The sequence below is a fragment of the Lissotriton helveticus genome, chromosome 10 (genome assembly GCF_964261635.1).
Source record: "Lissotriton helveticus chromosome 10, aLisHel1.1, whole genome shotgun sequence".
Classification (NCBI taxonomy): Eukaryota; Metazoa; Chordata; class Amphibia; order Caudata; family Salamandridae; genus Lissotriton; species Lissotriton helveticus.
In genome coordinates, this window is record NC_136071.1 from 277,871,948 (window position 1) to 277,893,649 (window position 21,702).

The following is a 21,702-nucleotide window of genomic DNA, read 5'->3' on the forward strand; positions in this document are numbered from 1 at the left end:
TTCAGGTTCCTGATGAGGATGTACATTGTAAAATGGCCCAACAAGAGACAGTTGTAGCATTGTTTTCAGAAAAGACAGTTGAAAAATTACCTTGTGCTTTGGAAAAAAGAATAAACACAGAAATAAGAGAGTTCACAGAGAAGGATGCCAGATTAATAAAATGTGCAGAACATGTTTTATTAAAATTTTAACCAGATGACATGTATTCAGGAACACAATCAGTTACAGGAATTTTACCAATAAAAGGATGTTTGATGGAATTGATTAGAAGTTTGTGTAACTTTCTGATCATAGGTTCACAGAAAATAAATGAAAAGAACAGAATAGTGCAGGAGATTAAAAGCATATTTTTTCCATGTTGTCCTGTGGTACCGAATCCAGCCAATATATTTTTTCACATTACATGTGGTGAAGAATGGCTTATTTTTATTGATTTTTGCCAAGTTCATGTCACAGTGCCATTGGATGAGAATAGTCAGGAGTACTGTCAAAAAGAAGATGAATACCTGGGACACAAAATTGGAAAGGGAGGTAGAAAGGCGTCACCAGAGAAGGTGGAAATAATTTCCAAGATGAATCCACCTCAAATCCAGAAAGAAGTCAGGACATTTTTGGGAATGGTTAGCAGCTGTAGAGAGTGGTTACTAAACCTTTCCCTAGTGGCTAAGCCTTTACAGAGGCTGACACACTCAGGTGTGTCTGATCCGCTTCCATTGGACAACAGCTGCACACAAACATTCCTAGAGTTGAAAGAGAAAGAATGTCGCGCCCCAGCACTAGGAATGAAAGTTTATTTGAAAGAAAATACACTAATTTGCAGTGAGAGGGAGGGCTGCGCTCTCTCATTGCCTATTGAAACAGATGACTGTGTTCAAAGGTCTGTGATGTATTGCCCAATGACCTTTGACCCCAAATTCACAGAAATATCAGCAAATGAATTGGATTGTGATGAAACTGAATATGAGTGTCTAAATATCATGAAAATATGCATAAAGCCAAATTCAGACTTTAAGGATGAACGTCTGAGTCAGCCCAACAATGTCAATTTTGTAGATGGCCCATGTTTAAAAGGTGACACATTAAAATCAGCACATGCTGTGCTCCTTATACATGATGTTGTCAAAGCTTCATGGCTTTTAGTAATTACCCCAGCCCAAATTCGAAATGGATTGCCCTTATCATAACCTGCAGTATATCTGCTCAAATGAGAGTCACTGTTGTCATGGGAGAGAGAAATGCTAATTCAGTTGCACACATTTGTGTTCTGTTAGCATATACATTCAATGGAATCTTCACAGTTGAATTAAAAGAGGCTCTAGAAAATGTTTTTGCAGCAGCACAACAGGGTTGTATCAGAACTGTTTTTGAGAAAAGTGACAACTGCATAGTGGCAAAAGTGTTATTGCAAAGACGGATGCCCAGGTATAGATTGCCAGTTTCTCTGAAATCAGATCATAATGAAGTCTTAAAGATAATGAGTGCAGAACAACAGATTGGACAAGGAATGGATTGTAGCTATCTGCCTGAAGTGTCAAGCATAATAAAGCAACACAATGGCAGCACAGAGTTACCTTTTGCAAAAGACTGTGTTTCAGCAACACTAAAGTGGCTTGAAAATACATATGCAAATGCACTTGTGGAAAACACTGATGAGAACACTAGCCATTGCTGTGTAGGTCTGGTTGATGTACAGTGTGCAGTTTCTCACCAGATTGCAGCTGCTACACAAGATCTGCATAATGGATGGTGCAACGGTTTTGATCTGAGAGATGCTGTGGTGAAACATCTGAATCTGATCAAAGTGAAAATAAGAGTGAAAGGCCTTGGTTGAAAAAGTGCAAAGGATTGATGGTGCTCTGTCAGAGTTTCTCAGCACCTAAGTAGTCTAATTTGCATGGAAAAAGTACAGAATGCCACACTGTGAGCCATTCTGATGGCAAGATGATGACAAAGAGCAAAGAAATGCTGAAACTGTCCTGTTGAATTCTTTTTTATTATTTTAGTTACTTGTTTTAAAGAAGACTAACTGTTCCAAGAAGCTACTTACATATCTCTGCACTAAAACATTTGAGCTTGGCTATATATGATCTGATTACAGACCAAACTTGTGTTTGCCTTAGAAATAGAAGTAACATTGTTATATGCTCAGCTTTTGCAATAAAAAAATATATATATATATTGTCACTTGTGAAATGAAATATTTGTGATGAATTATAAATCATTTTATTATGATTTGAATCATCAGAAGGGTGGATTGAGGGAGCAGATTTCATCTGCAGTCAGGCATTGTTTTATTTTTGTGCTACAGACAGAACTGCATTTAAATTGCCACGCACATTTTGGTGCAAGTTAAAAACATGGCACATGAAAAACATGAAAGTGAGGACTATTCAGTCTGAAATGCTTGTGCTGAATTAACATGTGTTTTTACAGTGTAGAGAAAAGTGGCCTTTTTAGCTTTGAAGATTAATAGAATGCGTTTTTCTCTTCCCAGCCCATCCCATGCAATCTAAAATTCACTATTTCTGTCTTAAAAGACTTTGACTTGTTGCATATTTTGATAAATATTTTCAGTTAAATAACACCTCTTTTTATAATGTGTGTGAATTAACAAATGCACCAAACACTACACAGGGGACTAAATGCTTTTTGCATGAAAAGCTATCTAAAACACTAATGCATGTTGCTGTGTGCACTATATTAATTGTGTGTGCTTTTAAAATTTACACTAAAGCATGAAGATGCTATTTTACACATTGCACATTTTTGCATGTTGTACACAAATTAGAAAAAGCAGCTTTATACTAATAACTTGGCTAGGTAAACATTTATAAGGGATATTAGTATGGAGTTGGGAAACATAATGGGCTGATTTACATGAAATTAATATTATCTTTGTGTTTGTTTTATTTTTGGGGCCTACACAAAACATGGCTGCCTGTGAATCCATCAAGGGTATGGCTTGCAATTTAATGAGAAGGGAGCATGCGCAGACTGTACCAGCTTTCCTAAAGGAGTCAAGGACACTTTGAACTTTGTACATTCTTGTGATTGTGCCAATGTACCAGTGTTAGCTAAAAGTGTCCATCTGACTGCGCTGTGGAAGGAAGAGAATTAGAATGAAACATTTTTCTTAGTAAATGTTGCAAATGTTTATAAATGTAGTTATTCATGTATGCTTCTTTTGTTAAAACTGGTAAAGTCAGGATTTTAGAATGAGTCAGGGTATTGAGAACTCATGCCATCATGACTGACCAATCACGTACAGGTTTTCCTGAAAGATGCTACATCTTTGTGTAGTCTGCCAATAATTAGAGTATAAAATAATGTCCTCTCTGGATGGGGGCTGGCTTTTCTCAGCTCAGCTGGCTTCTATGGGTTAGGTACGAGAAACGTCCCGGGAGATTGCTGAAGGGGAGGTGCGTCCGAGGAGATTCAGGGGGAGGTTTCTTGCTTCCACGTCATATCTTGGCACTGCAGGCCACATTCCTTTGAGGCCTGTGAAGGGCGGGCTGTCTGCTCCTTTTTGCTCTTTAGACACAGAGATGCACAGAGCAGCAACAGATAGAAAGGCTCTTTAGATTTAGATGCTAAACTTTAAGTTTATGTTTTGACTAATTAATTAGGTCTAAAAAGATTTATTTGTTTTATGCATTTATTTCTCTTAATAGGAGATTTTTGCCAACTATTTAATTATTGATTAGCTTTGCAACACTATTTTTCTTAGAAACTCTTTAAGAATTTTTACTGATATTTTGCGCCACATTTTCATAACTACATGTGATGCTTATATGCAAACTGTAATGTGTTCTGTATTATTGATATTTTTCCTGTTCTCCAAATTCTGTAACCTGATTGATATTTTACTAATAAATAAAGGGTCAGAGAAAAACTTAACTTTTGACTAGAAAATAAAACCCTTTAAAATACTCAACAACTCTCTTTATTGGCTTGAATAATAAATTGCATTTTTTGACTGTTCAGGTTTATTTAAAGTCTCCTGAAGGTAATACATGGTGTGAAGGGCCCAACACCTCTTGAGCGGTAAATTAGAGGTAGCATGAGGGTTTTACATTGAGAAACTACCAGAAGAAATTACCGCCCCATCAGTTCAACTATGCAACAGTTTTGATTTCTCTGAGCATTAAACTATTGGAGTTCAGATTGCCAACCAGTCAATACTAAACATGAAATCCTCCAATTGGAGCTCATAATACAATTGTAGGCAATACCTTGTAGTTCAACGAGACCTGTAATCATTTCAGATTTGCTACTATCCTGATGTAGAAACACGGAAATATATATTTTAGAGCAGGGATGGCCATAGAACTGGTGAAACATGTCTCTCATAAAGCCTGCCTCAAGTTTACTCAGTTCAATTACTTACATCACACATACCTTATGCCTCATTGGCTTCACAGGATATTCCTGGACGTGGCTCCACTATGTCCATGCTGCACTCACCCTAATGCTACTTTTTTACACATGGTATGGGGGTGTCCGAACTTGGTGCAGGTGTGGGTGCAGATGATGGAGGATATCTCAGCATGGTAGATGTGCAGTTGTTTCTAGACCCCTTACTCTGCCTGTTGGGGATTACTAAACGGATGAAACACACCAAACACTGCATGAAACTTGTAGACCTTTCCATGGCCCTTGTTAAGCGTCTGATAGCAATTTCCTGGAAGGCTTGGCAGCTGCCCTTGCTTGCATGTTGGCTATGGGTGGTGCACAAATGGGCGTAGCTGAGGCAGACGCCATAACCCGTGACCTGTGGCTCAGGAGGGTGGGTTGTCTAAACTTCAGGACACCAATGTATTACATGACAAATTGGATCACCCAGCATAGCTCCTGAATATAAGATATGCCTGCTGATTGATCCCGGCCCCCAATGTGATCCCAGTGGGGAAGTCCTGGGCGATTTGCCCAGCGCCCTTCGCACACTCAGAGGGTTTGACATGATTGATCCTGTGGTGTGCACCACTCCCGTTCCCACTCTCATGCATGTATTACTACCATGTCCCTTGAGTTTCTCATGCATGAATTGTGGTGCTGCTGCTACTGCTCTTGAAGTCCTGGTTTGATGTTTAATGGTAATATGACTCATATATATATATATATATAGTTGTTTCCCAACAACCGATTATGATGGCTGGAAAGCGTTCGAACTGTCCGGCTTGGTTCCGAAAGGCATTGGGAGTAACCGAGCCGATTAGGGCGGAATCGTAGCGTTTACGGTGGAGCGATTAGGATGTCAGATTCGGACAACCTTTCCGATTCGTTTGTGCCGACACAGATCGGCTGTCGGCATCTGACTTTGGGGGTCCCGTAACAGGTGCCCACGGCCTTCCAAATCAGGCTGGTGGGGGTACCCATGGGTCCCCCTTCCCATGCATGTACAGTGCGGTTGGCACCATGGGGTACCTGCCACAGGGTGCAAGATTTTCCCCAACCACCCCTTTTGTCCATAGGAGCTTCCCACCTTGTTCGTAACTCAGGCTCCCATTGAAGTCAATGCGAGTCTGACAGAACGATGTCCGGTAGCATTGTAATCATTTGGTAGGGCTCAAAGAACCTGATTTGGTCGGAAACAATGCTGAAACCGATTCAGTTGGAAGAGTTTCAGCCCATTTGTGTGCAAAAGAGGAATGTACTTTGATTTTACACAGAAAATATGAATTGGGTGTACAAAATAAATCAGTTAAATGATTAAAATCTTAGTTTATACTAAAAAAGGTTCTTATGCTAGTTTAAAGATGATGCACTTAAATCCATATTTAACAGTCCTTGCATATTCCTCAATATGGCTTTAAAATATTTTAAATTGTTCATTGGTTTCAACACAGTCATCAGTGCAGGGTATTCTAGATGGGAGAAGATTCGGAATAACAGTCAACCCTTTGTTACACGTAGGCTCTTATCTGAAGTAACTGAACTGTCCCACTCAAAATTTCATTGCTTCCTCGCTGGAACAATTTCATATTTCTACCTCAATCTTATGAAAATAATGTGGGATGAAGAGTCTTCTCTGTGATTGTTTTATTACAATTGTTTCTTGCTAGAAAATTCTTGAAGTGATACAAGGCATTATTATATATGGACTCAACTTTTCAAATATCAAAACTAACCAGTTGAATCTTCCACAAGTAATCTTTTAGGGAAAAAAAAGAACATTACATTTTAAAACCGAAGGCGATATCTAAACTGGATATCATGAATTGGCTGCATGGTACCAAATCCCCATCGCTTTTGGTTAATAGGAGGGATGTCCTCTTGTGGGTCAAGCAGTTCAAACTCAAAATAGGTCAACATCAAGAATACAAATTGTTTTAATTCATTGACTGCAAAGAAACGTCCAGGACAAATAGTGGTTCCTGCACCCCAAGGCATTGAAAAATATTTCACCTTTTTCCCATTCTTGTAGAAATCTACTTTTTTGGACCCATCAGCATTAAGGAATCGATTGTATTTAAAAACATGGGGTTCTGGGTGGACCTCTGGGTCCATGTGTACACCAAGATATGGAAATAATGCAACTCTGTCCCCTTTGCGAATGCCATACTCCCGACCATCTGCCATCTTGAGATTCATGTCCTCCAGCGCAGCTCTAATCAATATTGGAGCAGCTGTCAATCGCAGAGTCTCTTCCACTGCACTGTCTAGAACAGGTGTCTTCAACAGCATGTCTCTAGTGAGACTCAGCAGTTTACCACCTGGCTTTACTTCTTGCCCTGACAATTTAATTACATCATCAATTTCTTCTCTCAGAGCCATCATAGCTTCTTTGTTCTTCATTAGGTGGATCAGAAGCCAGAAAGAAGAAGGCCCGGTGTTCCCTTGTGATGCCCATAGAAGCAAGAACATGAACCTATCCTGCATATATTCCTCCATCCCATTTTCATTTCGAAACTGTTGCTGATCAGAGACCCAGCCACTAATGTTTTCTTTGAGCATGCATTTCTTCACAGACAGCTTATTCCAGAAGAGCCTTTTTAGACGTTCAGCTTCAAGTTTTTCCTTGGGAGGAAGCACGGCGTAAGCTAACCGCGGAAAGAGGCAGTCATACTTTCGGAACTCATGAAATAATTCCTCTGATAAAAGTCGATCTATTTCCTTGGCCTTTTCCTTGCTTCCAGCTTGCTTTGTTGACTCATTCCCAAATAATGCAAGATATCCAGCTCGGAAAACAATGTTGTAGCTGAATTTGAAAAGTCCATCCTGTTTCCAGGTTCTGTCACTTTCTCCTGAACCAACACTGTGAAGCATCAGATTTTGCAGGTTTTCCATCATTGCCTGGGTCATTACCACAAGTCCATCCCCCATTAGGTGTTTAGTACTTGCGGCCTGCAAATGCTTATTTTCACCTGATGGCCCATGGTAGCTGAAAACCCTGGCCACCAGTGCTTTTGCAAACTTATCAAAGTCCAATTTAGACCGCGCTTCCTTAACAATAGATCCAAAAGACAGCGGGTCCATCAGAAAAGTGAAGTAGTGACCTCCAATGTGAACAGTAAATATATCACCATGTTTCTTCTGCATTCTTTTCAAAAACTCTGCACTGTTGTCTCTGAAGTCCAGAGCATAACCCAGCCATGGAATATAGCCTTTGTCCAAAGGAGGTTCGTTCGGTCTTCTTCTACGAAACATTCCAAGAAGATAAAGACCTCCAAGAACAGACACCAGTAGAGTTAAGACGATTGGTACGAAGAAAGACATCTCAGAAACTTGTTTGCTGCTGATTTGCCTAAAGATACAAAAGATACATATGATGTCAACTTTGCTAGCTTATGTGAAAACCAAAAATTTTTTTATCCTTGACTTGGTTTAATGTATCCATAACAGACACTGTAAGAAACTATTATATTTTATAGCAAGGTTATTCCCAATAAATACAATGCAAAGCTAAAGACAACCTCAGACAGTAAATGGCCTTCCACAATACAAAATTAAATAGTGCCATGTTGTTTAAATACTTCCATCTTGCTAACCGTTAAGGAGACTGCATGCCATCAATACTTAACAGAGAATTGGAGAACCTTTGGCCTGCTTGGTATGTGTTTCTCAGATGAATCCGTGTTTTCCTCTTCCTTGTCACTGAGGCATTTGTTACTGTTCGAAATAGGGAGGGAAAGAAATACCTTCCAAGAAAATCATTGAAGCATCTTCAATAGCTTATACTGTTACATATACATGTTGATTCTGATTTCTTGCTCTATACACAATTTACATAACACAGAAACTGACGACAGTCATAAACTGTCTGACCTACTTACTCAGGCCATCACCTGCCTGTCTCTGAACATAGAAATTAAATCATTGTCATGGAACCTCATAATTCCTAGTGCCACTGAATACACATGTCAAATGCTGCCCTTCCCTTATGAGGCTTAAGCTATGCAATCAGACATTATTTAGGGCACTTTCACCATCTAGTAGACAGTCTTCTTTTTCACTGGTAAATGCCACACGATCTTATCACCTCTGATTTATTTAAACTTTCACAGATACAACATTAATAAGGTCCTCACTCCTCATTATATGATGCCTCTTAATTACGATTGAACCAGTCAGTAACTGAAGGTGCAGGCAGGCTCCACTGGAATAATGAGATCTACAGGAACATCTGGGATCTGTTCTGGTACAGCTGTAACACCCCAGATCTGTGCTGCAAGCAACCGAAATCTCCCGGTCAAATTCAAGGGAAAAATAAAGAGAACTTGGACCCAGAATTCCTCACTTCTCAGTAGAACTTTAGGGTTCCCCCTTCAATTCCCATTACCGCTGCCCCCTGGAGTTACTGTAACTCCACTATTGGTGCCTACGGGGACGGTCTTAACTAGATCAAATCCAAGTCACTCATATTGATGGTCTAAATGTTGAAACAAAACAAACAGGTGCATTCATTACTGAGATTTAAACTGTGCCCTACATGCAGAAATAAGATCACAATTGTGTTAGCATTTATCTAATATCACACACAATTAATAATCCAAAATAAATCATAACCAAACATGCATTCTATGATTAAACTCTACTTCGAATGGACACAAACACTATTGGCAATATATTTCTCCTCTTTGTGATGCCGAAAACTGTATATTTCCACTATTTTGTGTGACAAGACGACCCCATTGTGTTCTAAAATTTGAATATTTGGGCAATGAAGAAAACTGTTGACCTCTTTTGGACAATGCATAAGACAAAGGAGCATGTTCATTTTTCAAGTTCCCAGTGAAGTTATTTTTTTTAATGTACAACTGGACATTGTTTCCTGTGTCAATGCAATTTAATACACAGTAAGTCATTTATCAGTCACCAGTGATCAATTTAAAACTATATATGTCCAGAATAACTGTGTTTACTACCATCACTGTCTCTACATCCCATGTATCATCATTTTATCAAGATTTGGGACACAGGCTAATTTGTTTTCAATCCCCCCCATTATCTTCATAGCTAGGCCTAGACATCAGGACGGTGGTTGCTGGGGGAGGCAATCAACACTCCCTTTTGGAACGGCACTCATGTTTTCTCATTAGACATCACTCAGAGCAAGAGAGAGAAAAACAAAAAAACACGGAATGAAATAGGAAGAGAAGAGACAGAAAAACAGTGGCAACTGGAGAAAGCAGAGATGAGAAAGATCCAGCAAGACTGAGATAACATGGGAGGGAGTGTCTGGTGGTGAATAAAGGAGGCATGAGGCGGATTCAAGACAGGTATTCAGCGTCCATAATTTTTGTAGCGCAGGAAGTGGGACTTTAGGCCCTAGGATTTATGGTTTTACAAATTAAATAGTGGGCATACTTCATTTGTTCCTATTTCCCTAGCTGGTTTTCAAATGGAGAACCAATATTTAACTATTTTACTACTGAATTCTGTTTGTTTTTGTGGCAGAAAAATATAAATCATGCAAATCAATTAAATATTTTGACTTGCCTCTCCAATTACCGATTGTTCAGTTAAAAAAATGTTCTGCCAATTTCAACCCTACTGCAGATATCTATGATACCCAACATTTTGTAGAGCATGTGGATCTACAGCAGTACATGCCACAAACAGATGTTTACAGGGTAATTAACATATGACCTTATCAGCCCAGCTGAACTCCGCGCCGTGAGGGCATCGGCCTTAACCCTGCACCCGGGCACACACGGACACGGGACTCTGTTTGACGGGCCGCGCTGTCTATCGCGATGCCCCGGCAAAAACTACATTTCCCAGCTCCCAGCTGCCCGCCTGCCAACGGGAGGAAATTGACGCGCTTAAACTGGAAGGAGCGCCGAGAGCTCCGGGGGACCTTATCAGCCCAGCTGAACTTCGCGCCGTGAGGGCAACGGCCTTAACCCTGCACCTGGGAACACACGGACACGGGACTCTGTTTGCCGGGCCGCGCTGTCTATCGCGACGCCCCGGCAAAAACTACATTTCCCAGCTGCCTGCCTGCCAACGGGAGGAAATTGACGCGCACGGAGGCGCTTAAACTGGAAGGAGCGCCGAGAGCTCCGGGGGACCTTATCAGCCCAGCTGAACTCCGCGCCGTGAGGGCAACGGCCTTAACCCTGCACCCTGCACCTGGGCACACATGGACACGGGACTCTGTTTGCCGGGCCGCGCTGTCTATCGCGACGCCCCGGCAAAAACTACATTTCCCAGCTGCCCGCCTGCCAACGGGAGGAAATTGACGCGCCCGGAGGCGCTTAAACTGGAAGGAGCACCTCTCGCCCCGCGAGTCGCGCGCGGGAGCACCCGGGGCTAAGCCCGGGCAAAGGGCGGGCCCTCTGAGGACCGGGAAGGACGGGACGGGCCACTCCCCTTGGCTCCATCAGGAAAAGGGTAATAACTCCTACCTACCAATTGACTGACTATCAAGGTACTTTTTGTCATCCGTTTGAACAATCCTACTAACTGTATGATCATTTTCCTGTAATCGCGATGACGCGAAAGGGGGTAATTAAAAAAGCTATCCCGCATAGGGGTTCGTCAAAAGGGACACAAGACTTACAAGGAAATACGCCCACTCAGCAATCTCCCTTAAAACCAGGGGTAAATGAACCTACACATCCATCCGAGTGCATAACTACAAATCATTCTCCCGTATCTCTCTTTGACTATGGGAATAGCTTAACAGGGCTAGAGGAACTAAACAGATTGTGTGGAACTAAGTACACTATAGCTGCAAGCAGCCCTGAATACATTAGCGCCCCAATTGGTTTACAAAACTCTAATAACAGTCCGCGCGAACTACCCCAAAATAACCCAGCAGACACCCAAAGCACAGTAACAGCACGGCTTCCACCTGGTAAAAGGAAGTGCGAAACAGACAAACAAAATGGCTATCAACCCAAACATCCCAAATTGTCTTCAAATTCCTTGTTGTCTGCTATTACTTCCCCTCCAACTCCAGATCCGGGTGAAACTGTGGGAGGGTTAGATCTTTCAGCACCGCCCTCACAGTCGACCTTACAGACCCTCTTGGAATGGCTAATTAACTCCGCCATTTTACCATTGATGGCAAAAATAGACCTCCTGGGGGATAGACTCACGGAATGGGAGACCACAATCAATATAAACCTGGCTCTTAGAAAAAATCGGGTATATACCAGACAATCCTCTCCATCTGCTGTTTCTGGAACCCCTAAACCAACTGCACTAAGCACCAATGCTCAGACTCAGGCTCCAGCTCCTAATATACTAGTCCCAAAGGACCCTCATCCCCCGCCAAATCGTGTATTTCCACAGCGCAATATCGCCAGATCAGGGTCAAACATAGCACCTCATATTAACTTACCACCAGAGGCTGCTCCCTTTGTTTATGTTCTATCAGGAGTGCCACCAATCATAAAGGGGAAAACTGAAACCCAACATGAGCTACAAAACAAAGTTATTCACTGGCTATCTAGGAATAGACCCCTGCCTGCTGACCTTAATGGCAGAACACTATCTGTTAGAAGGGTGGGCTGGCTAGGTCCCCTTCGAAAGGATATTGCCGGGGATCTGGTCTTAGTGAAATTCTACAACAGAAACATCGTTCCGTTCCTCCAATCCTGGTACCAGCAAGAAGAAGCTGGCCTGATATATACTGGGGTCCTTTATGACTTTTACCCTCATCACCCCTCACTTAGACTAGGGGCAGGCTACACCCATGCTATCGGTAAATCTGTTTGGAGAACGATCAATAGCAACCTCCCTGCACCTAACCGTCTCGATACGCTGTATAACAATCAACGCTACAGTGGCTCTTATTAGTAGCCTATGGGGAGGGTAAATTCTATTTAAAGGCAGGATTGTTAGAATATATAAGTTACCTAAATATTGTATAAAGTTGTTTTCATTATGAATGAGGTATGTACACTTTAGGGCCGAGATCCTCTCTCTTTGAACAATCTTTTAAATTTTACTTTTAACTTCGTCAATATTTTGCGGCCCTTGTTATGGTTGTTCTAAATGTATGTTTTTTAAATTGTACGCTTTTATGATTTGCACGACAAAATCGAATAAAGCTAAATTGACTGACTGACATATTCCTTACTTGTATGGAAGTAAAGTGGGAAGGGAATTCAGCCAGTCAGCTGGATGCCCTCTGTGAGAAACGTGTCTGTCTAAACAAACACATTCCTACCTTAATTTGGGTAGGCTCACCTGCTCAAAGTCATTGATCATACAACCATTGGACCATCATTGGATGCTGCTCTTCTTTAACTCATAGTGTGCCCCCCGTTTAGTCCACGGAGTACCTGCTTATTGTTTTACTCTCCTATGACCCATGCGTCTTGTAATTATTCTTGCTTTAATTCCTAATTAATGTCAATATTGTATGTATTACCCTCCTTCTATCCTTTTTGTAAAGCGCTCTGATATCCTTCAGGATCTTGTTCGCGCTATATAAAACTTTATAAATATATTACTTTGTTGAGCAACTGTGAAATCATTTGTGTGCTTTTTTTACAGTAATATAGACCCGTTTATGCACTCTCTTGCTTTATAGGAGCCAATGCACATGCGCGATACCGAGTACTGCAGAAAGAGTGGAGCTACAAGGCAATCATGCTCCTCTCATGGCCCTCCCACAAAATGGAGACCGATTGCATTTAGATCAATTTACTCAACTTAAGGAGTTGTTATGTATGTACAATTCATAATTTTTGAGCGATGCAAATATTTTGCTGAGAAGGCGCTTACCTTTATTAATTTGTTTTAACTGACAATGTCACGAAATGAAATTATAAAATGGTTTTAAGACGTCAAACATTGTGCATGCCCAGGAATTATTAATAAAGACATTCTACTTATGCCAGTTAAATGCAACAGCTATGAGTACATTGCAATTGACATCTCATGATTAAGAAGGAGGCCTAACCTTAATCCTGTTCTGCACAAAGTCGATGTCCTGTATACGTTATAACTCGGCAAAACAGGTTATGTCATGTTATATTCTATATTAGTTGGAATACTTAGCAAATATAGAAAACTGGCAAGCGACTTTGTCTAGACTCAAGCAAATACAGGCTGATGTGGTAACCTAAAAATATGTTTGGCACCTCCCAATTAATTTATGATTCATCCAGAGGTACTGGTGAGCAAATTACAGTGAGACACTCCTTGCAAAATAAAAGAAATGCAACCTTTTTTCCCTAGTATGAACTTTAAAGCACAGTTAGTAAGTATTGTCATAAGATATGTGCTAAGTACTCTACCCCTCCTAAGCTAAGGAGAAACACAATGTCTTCTGGAATGAATGAAATTAATGAACTATCTTTTCAAGCCTCTCTTGACCATGGTGTGCTTGGCCATCCTACTTCCCATCTTTGTGTATCCCACCTCCATTTTTTCATTCTTCAATTGATAACATTATTACTAGTCAGCAAGCATCTTTTAGTTTACAGCAATGACATTCATTCTCCTAAAAATTATTGCAGCTCATGATCTGTCCTTGCTGTAAACAAAATATGCTTGTTGACGAGTGATATTGTTATCAATTGAAGATTTTTTGTTTTACATTTAATGAATATTCTGAAGCAGTCAGACCAAATAGTCAGAGGTCGTGGAAGGATAAACAAATGGAACGGTTAAGCACCTAACTGAGATCCTTTCTGAGTGTTCCCGTAAGTAGAGAAATGGGTGCATTTCTAGGATCAGCTCTGTTCGGATCACTGCTGCTTCTGCCTGTTGGAGAAGAGATTCACCTCTCCTGAGGTGGGCGGGGCTACTGTGCAGCCGTCCAAATAGGCAAGACCTCCAGAGACTGCCAAAGCGCAGGGGATATCAAATATTACATAACAGCGTCATTCATTCCTGCAGAAGAATTATGGTGTTGCTTTAGGTGTGTGTGGTGTCAAACTGGAGCCGCCCTTCTGCTCTCCCTGTCTCTGAAGAAAATGTGTTACAGAGAACAACAAGCATTTACAATGCAATGGTCTCGTCTTTGGTAAAGTTAGAGCTATTGGCATTGCTCATGACATTATTTTTGTTTTTAAAACATATATATAAATGGCATTGTCATTTACAATGCCAATTGCTTAATCTCTAGCAAATGGGAGACCTATTGCATTTGCACCCACACACACACACAGAGCCACACGCAGAGCCACACACACCCACAGAGCCACACACAGAGCCACACGCACCCACCCACACAGAGCCACACACACAGAGCTAGAGCCACACACACAGAGCCACATCCACACACAGAGCCACACACACACACACTGAGCCACACACACACTGAGCCACACACACACACACACACACACACACAGAGCCACACACACACACACAGACAGAGCCACACACACATCCACAGAGACAGAGCCACACACACATCCACAGAGACAGAGCCACACACACACATAGAGACAGTGCCACAGACAGAGCCCAACACACACAGAGCCCAACACACACAGAGCCCAACACACACAATGCGAGACCTATTGCATTTGCACCCACACACACACACACAGCCCCACACAGAGCCACACACACCCACCCACACAGAGCCACACACACAGAGCCAGAGCCACACACACAGAGCCACAACACACACAGAGCCACACACACACACACAGAGCCACACACACAGAGCCACACACACACAGAGCCAGACACACACAGAGCCAGACACACACAGAGCCACACACACACAGACAGAGCCAGACACACACACACACAGACAGAGCCACACACACAGAGCCAGACACACACACACACACACAGACAGAGCCACACACACACAGAGCCACACATACACAGAGCCAAAAACACACACACACACAGTGCCACACACACATACACACACACACAGACACAGTGCCAAAGACACACACAGAGCCCATCACACACAGAGCCCATCACACACAGAGCCCAACACACACAGAGCCCAACACACACAGAGCCCAACACACATAGCCCAACACACACAGAGCACGCCACACACACACACACACACAGAGATCCACACACACACACACAGCCACACACACACACACAGAGCCACACACACAGAGCCACAAACACACACACAGAGCCAAACACACACACACAGAGCCAAACACACACACACACACACACACAGCCAAACACACAGAGCCACACACACAGAGCCACACACACACAGAGCCACACACACAGAGAGCCACAGACACACAGAGCCACAGACACACAGAGCCACACACACACAGAGCCACACACACACAGAGCCACACACACAGAGCCACACACACACACACAGAGCCACACACACAGACACACACACAGAGCCACACACACATACAGAGCCACACACACACACACAGAGCCACACACACACACACAGAGCCACACACACACACAGAGCCACACACACACAGAGCCACACACACACACACAGAGCCACACACACACACACAGAGCCACACACACACACACAGAGCCAAACACACACACACAGAGCCAAACACACACACACAGAGCCAAACACACAGAGCCACACACACAGAGCCACCCACAGAGAGCCACACACACACAGAGCCACACACACAGAGCCACACACACACACACAGAGCCACACACACAGACACACACACAGAGCCACACACACATACAGAGCCACACACACACACACAGAGCCACACACACACACACAGAGCCACACACACACACAGAGCCACACACACACAGAGCCACACACACACGCACACACACAGAGCCACACACACACACACAGAGCCACACACACACACACAGAGCCAAACACACACACACAGAGCCAAACACACACACACAGAGCCAAACACACAGAGCCACACACACAGAGCCACCCACAGAGAGCCACACACACACAGAGCCACACACACACAGAGCCACACACACACCCACAGAGCCACACACACAGAGACACACACAGAGCCACACACACACAGAGCCACACACACACAGAGCCACACACACACACAGAGCCACACACACACACAGAGCCACACACACACACACAGAGCCACACACACACACACAGAGCCACACACACACACACACAGAGCCACACATACACACACACACAGAGCCACACACACACACACACAGCCACACACACACACACAGAGCCACACACACACACACACACACGCACACAGAGCCACACACACAAAGCCACAGAGAGACACACACACCCTCACCCCGGGGGGTCTCCTTATTTACAAATGGGTTATTCGAGGCCCCCACCAACTCCCAGAGTTCACCTGTTGCTTCCCACAGACTAGGTCAGCCACACCCATCTCTGCCCAGTAACTCCCCAGGGAACAGAGGCAAGAAAAAAACGATCACAAGCAGGGAACAGAGGCAAGAAAAAAACGATCACAAGCAGGGAACAGAGGCAAGAAAAAAACGATCACAAGCAGGGAACAGAGGCAAGAACAAGTGGTTTCTGAACATAAATAAACAGGGAAAGAATGATAACGTTTAGCGATTAATGCTGCAATTGACCGGAGGTAACCATGGCGAGCTTCCTTTCATTACTGTTGGATAGTGCGAGTTAAAAAAAAAACCTGTGATCCCCCCATGCAGGTTCCCTTGCAGGGGGGCTGCTCCATGGGCCCAGGGCATGCTGCCAGGCATCAATATCTGCCCCCCCAATGTGCGTTTGTCAAGCAGTCTGCAGTTCAGGCGTCACGCTGCAATTCTCGCTGGTACCCGGGTGATCGAAGCACTCACCGACAAGTCAGAAAACAATGTGTGCGCACTCAGCATCAGCACGCTCGCCTCACCTGGGGTATGTTTTCAATCCCGGGAGCCCCACACTCGAGCCCTGCGCGTCCTCACTCGGGCACCGCACTGCAAGCTGGGCCCCCGGAGACGGCGCCACCGGTGCAGACTTAGGCCACGACACCAGGAGCATATGCAGGCCCAGGATGCTGCTGATCGGGATGGTGGGAACGGCTAGACACTGATCTGTGCCCAACCGAGGATTATGCCCCTAGGTGTTGAGGACTGCTGAGAGCAGGATCAGGTGCCCTCTGACCCCCAGTGCTACACGGGGACTCCGAAGAGCGAGGAGCCGGCCTGCGCATCTGCAAAATGGTGGCGGCGGCGGGCGATAATCCCTCCCGATGAGCCTGGAGCAACGAGTCGGACTGCTGCACTAACGTCTGGGAGGTCCCTGCTAGAGCGCGACAGACGCTGCTCACCCTCTGCATGGACTGGAACCTCCGCTGAGTGAGGAGCGGGGTCAGCGGACTCGCAGGCACTGTGGGCCCCAGGAGCATCTGGCCACGAGGAGGCAGGAGGCTGACGGTGGGGGAGAGCTGCGGCACACGCAGGCCCGCCTGGCGGAAACTCAAGGCAAGGTGGAGAGCGCTCCTGCCGCCGAGGCCCCCCGCATGGTGGACGTTGTGGACGAACTGCCCTCTTAAAGCGCTCCAGTGCCTTTCGGGCCGCGTTTGCGCTATTTTAAAAAAAAGAGAGTCTGGAGGGAGACGGGCGTTTTGCCTTACCGTCACGGTCACACCGCTTCTTTTAATACAAACAAGCATCGGGCAGACGGGAAGCAGGGGTCTGTAAGCCCCGTCCATTTCAGACTGGGGGGGCGTGTTTTTTGTTGAGTGACTGAAGACGTCATGCAGAGAAAGGATAGCAAAAAACACGCCCCTCAATCCGAAACAGACGGGGCTTAAAGTGATGGACAAAGCTCTTCTTCAATGGCTGGCCGCCATTTAGGAAGCAAGCCAATGGAGTAGAGCTTGCTCATTTACCTCCCGTACTAGAAAACATAAAATCTCGCCAGCGAGACTGCGCAAGCGCAGCCTACGCTAGCCAAGACCTAAATAAATTACCTACAAAGAGGGTGAGAGCGCTGGAGGTAGCAGCTGTGCTTGTGAACATTAAGTATTGTAGCACAGGAGTATAAACCCGTCAACCGTGTTGAGATTGGGGTAGAGAATTATATATAACACATGGTGTCCCAACTGGTATAATTTTGAAGACAATTAGTAAGCATATGAATACAACATTATCCGAAGTGAGACAAGGAGACTCTTTTTGATTGTAGCAAGTGCTCATGGCATCATTTATATAAACAATTCAGATGAGGGGTCAAAACAATTAGCAGTTGTATCAGCACTGCAGGTATACAAATTTGAAAACAACCCAAATTGTACTAGGTGCTCAAGTGTGTGAGTGAAAAACACGGAAGCTACGCAGGTGACAATGTGGTCAGCGTGGACGGCGCGAAGTGACTTGTGCATAGATATGTACAGTGCATAAAAGCCAGAGTGGTTCCAGATGAGTTTAAATCGTTATTCTGATGTTGTTTTTTCTGCGTGAACCACTTTGCGGGGGCGCCTATATTCTTGCTGAGTAGTCGACGGCATTTCGATCCACTTTAATTGGGATCATCATCTGGACTGGGTGGGTTGATAGCAGTGCTGTACAAGGGAGAAAGGGAGGAGTGAGGACAGAATGGCCCAAGGGGAGGGGTGAACAGGGACCAGCATGGGGTAATTAAAAAGCTCTGGCGGGCCGAAGTGGGTCGCATATATGGAAGGAACCCAGCAGAAGGACGTTAGTGCCTGCCAGAGGACTAGTGGAGCGGAGCCCGATTCCTAAGAAAGTAACAAGAAAACAGGGGAGACAACCTGGGTCAGGTGGTGTCGGCGTCTCGGTCGGCGTCCGGAACGTCAGGATAAATCATAAGTCTGGCCAGCGAAGGTCTGGGGATGGAGAGAAAGGATGTGATAGGGGGGGGGGAGGGTTAAGGGGGGGTGGAAATTATAGCGGGCGAGGCACAGGATGTGTGCACAGGCACAGTTCGGGCACTTACCGTGTCAATTACACGATCGGTCTGGAGGTGCGGGGGGTACAGTGGGCGGGGCTGGTCCGCGATGGCTAGAAAATTTCAGGTACATCGTGGGTAGTCAGGTACGATGATTTGACAAAGCCAATCCCAACGTGATCGGGGCTTTGGGGAGAATTAATCTGGGGAGAGAAGGTGGGGGATCAGGATAAGCGGTAAAGGGGGGGGGTGGGTGGCTACTGAGGCCAGTAGTAGTTAGGAGCGCCAAAGTTAGATGCGATGGGAGCCCATACCTCTAGTAGCTTGTAGTCGTGCGAATCGCAAGCTGTCCTGGCGTTGCTAAGGGAACCAAGGCAGGAAGTGAGAGCTATAAGGGGATAGGTCAGGGGAGGAGACTGGATGACGCGACTAACTAGGGCCATGAAAGGATAGTAGGGATTGGTGCGTCAGGGCAGGGGGTGGAGGGTGGGATGAGAAGTGGCTTGGTGGGTGGGGCAAGTCTCGGAATGACTAGTGAAAGCACAGCAAACCCGGCATGTGTGGCTAGGTAAAACAACTAATTACAGATAGCGGCAATACCACACTATAAGCATGATCAATGCAAAATTGACAGTACAATTCGATAGACATTTGCAATTCTAGGACAGTGTAGGACAGATTCAGCAACAAAAAAGAGAAAGTCGGTAAGGAAAAGGAAAAGGAAGAGAAGTGGATTCAGATGGAGATGGTGCTGTTCCACTCGTCAATACTCGTCAATAGTGTTCAATCCATTGTTAACGGAATCACACAATGTCATCCATTTGCACTCACTCCTGTTTAGGAGGGAACTGATGGTGGAGACATCAGATCCCTCCTTGACGAGTGGAACAGCACCATCTCCATCTGAATCCACTTCTTTTCTCTAATTACCCCATGCTGGCCCCTGTTCACCCCTCCCCTTGGGCCATTCTGTCCTCACTCCTCCCTCTTCTTTCTCCCTTGTACAGCACTGCTATCAACCCACCCAGTCCTGATGATGATCCCAATTAAAGTGGATCGAAACGCCGTCGACTACTCAGCAAGACTATAGGCGCCCCCGCAAAGTGGTTCACGTAGAAAAAACAACATCAGAATAACGATTTAAAACCGTCTGGAACCACTCTGGCTTTTATGCACTGTACATATCTATGCACAAGTCACTTCGCGCTGTCCACGCTGACCACATTGTCACCTGCGTCGCTTCCGTGTTTTTCACTCACACACTTGAGCACCTAGTAAAATTTGGGTTGTTTTCAAATTTGTATACCTGCAGTGCTGATACAACTGCTAATTGTTTTGACCCCTCATCCGAATTGTTTATATAAATGATGCCATGGGCACTTACTACAATCAAATAGAGTCTCCTTGTCTCACTTCGGATAATGTTGTATTCATATCCTTACTAATTGTCTTCAAAATTATACCAGTTGGGACACCATGTGTTATATGTGAACATTAAGAACACAGTCACAGCAAGCGAGGCAGAGAAAGCTATGCAGAAAATAGCTGCTTCCACATTTTACTTCAGGATTGAAGAATAGCACTGGGACTTATTGAAACGTAGTATCTGGCCGGATTCCACTGTAAGTTTATGAAAATTGCACTCTGGGGAGCTGATCTCTATTAAGTGCAAATAAAATCCAAGCTCTGTTGCTACTTCAACAAATGGCAAATAATATTTAGGACAGTGGCATTAACTTTTAGTGGAGCTTCTGATCAATGTTATGTGCATTTATATAGTGCTTTACTACCATTTGTGTCCTCCGCGCAATGGTTCTATGGCATCATTTACTCTCATCAAAGTAGTCTGTTGACATTGTCTTGCGTCATTTATTTTTCTTAAAAGATAGTGGTTCACGAGGTTTGGTGGTGTATATTACAATTATGTATTATACAACAGCTACCAGTCCTGTTACGGTTCTGTGTGGAGAATGATGCGCATGGAGGTGTCCCCCTTGGCATCATTCTAATGGGGAGTAGGATTATCCATTGTTTGGCTTCTGCTGCATGTTATGTTTCAAGAGATCTTTGCCCAATCTGTGGCTTGGAAACAATGCTATGTGCATGGGAGTGTGTTAGATTGAAGTTAACATCCTATGGTTGGCTTATCACATGAGAGGATATGGATGTGATGTTGAGGTGACAACAGTGCTTCATTTGTAAGAAGCAAAATGCAGGGGCCCAAAGACGGTATTATGAGCTTAATGCATTGGTGTGTTTGTGAGACTTCATGAGTACAACATGGCTGAGTCTGACTGCATTGGTGTATGTTATGCACACATATATTGCACAACTGTTCTCACCAGCTTAAAACTTGCCACAAATATATATATTATTAATCACATAGGGAAAACCTAATGCATTTGCCAATGCTTGTTTGATATATGTGCCACTGGGTGTTTCTGTGCCAACATGTACTCTGG

General features: G+C 44.2%; 1 protein-coding gene across 1 annotated transcript in view; it reads right to left on the reverse strand.

Annotated features, from left to right (window-relative positions):
- Positions 1–6,024: 6,024 nt before the first annotated feature.
- Positions 6,025–21,702, reverse strand: part of LOC144786255 (7-alpha-hydroxycholest-4-en-3-one 12-alpha-hydroxylase-like) — a 129,800-nt gene continuing 114,122 nt past the window's right edge. The window contains exon 2 of the mRNA XM_078665303.1: positions 6,025–7,744. Within this exon, the coding sequence (XP_078521429.1) occupies positions 6,181–7,716 (1,536 nt within the window). The 5' untranslated portion in view covers positions 7,717–7,744 and the 3' untranslated portion in view covers positions 6,025–6,180. The remainder of the gene's footprint in view (positions 7,745–21,702) is intronic.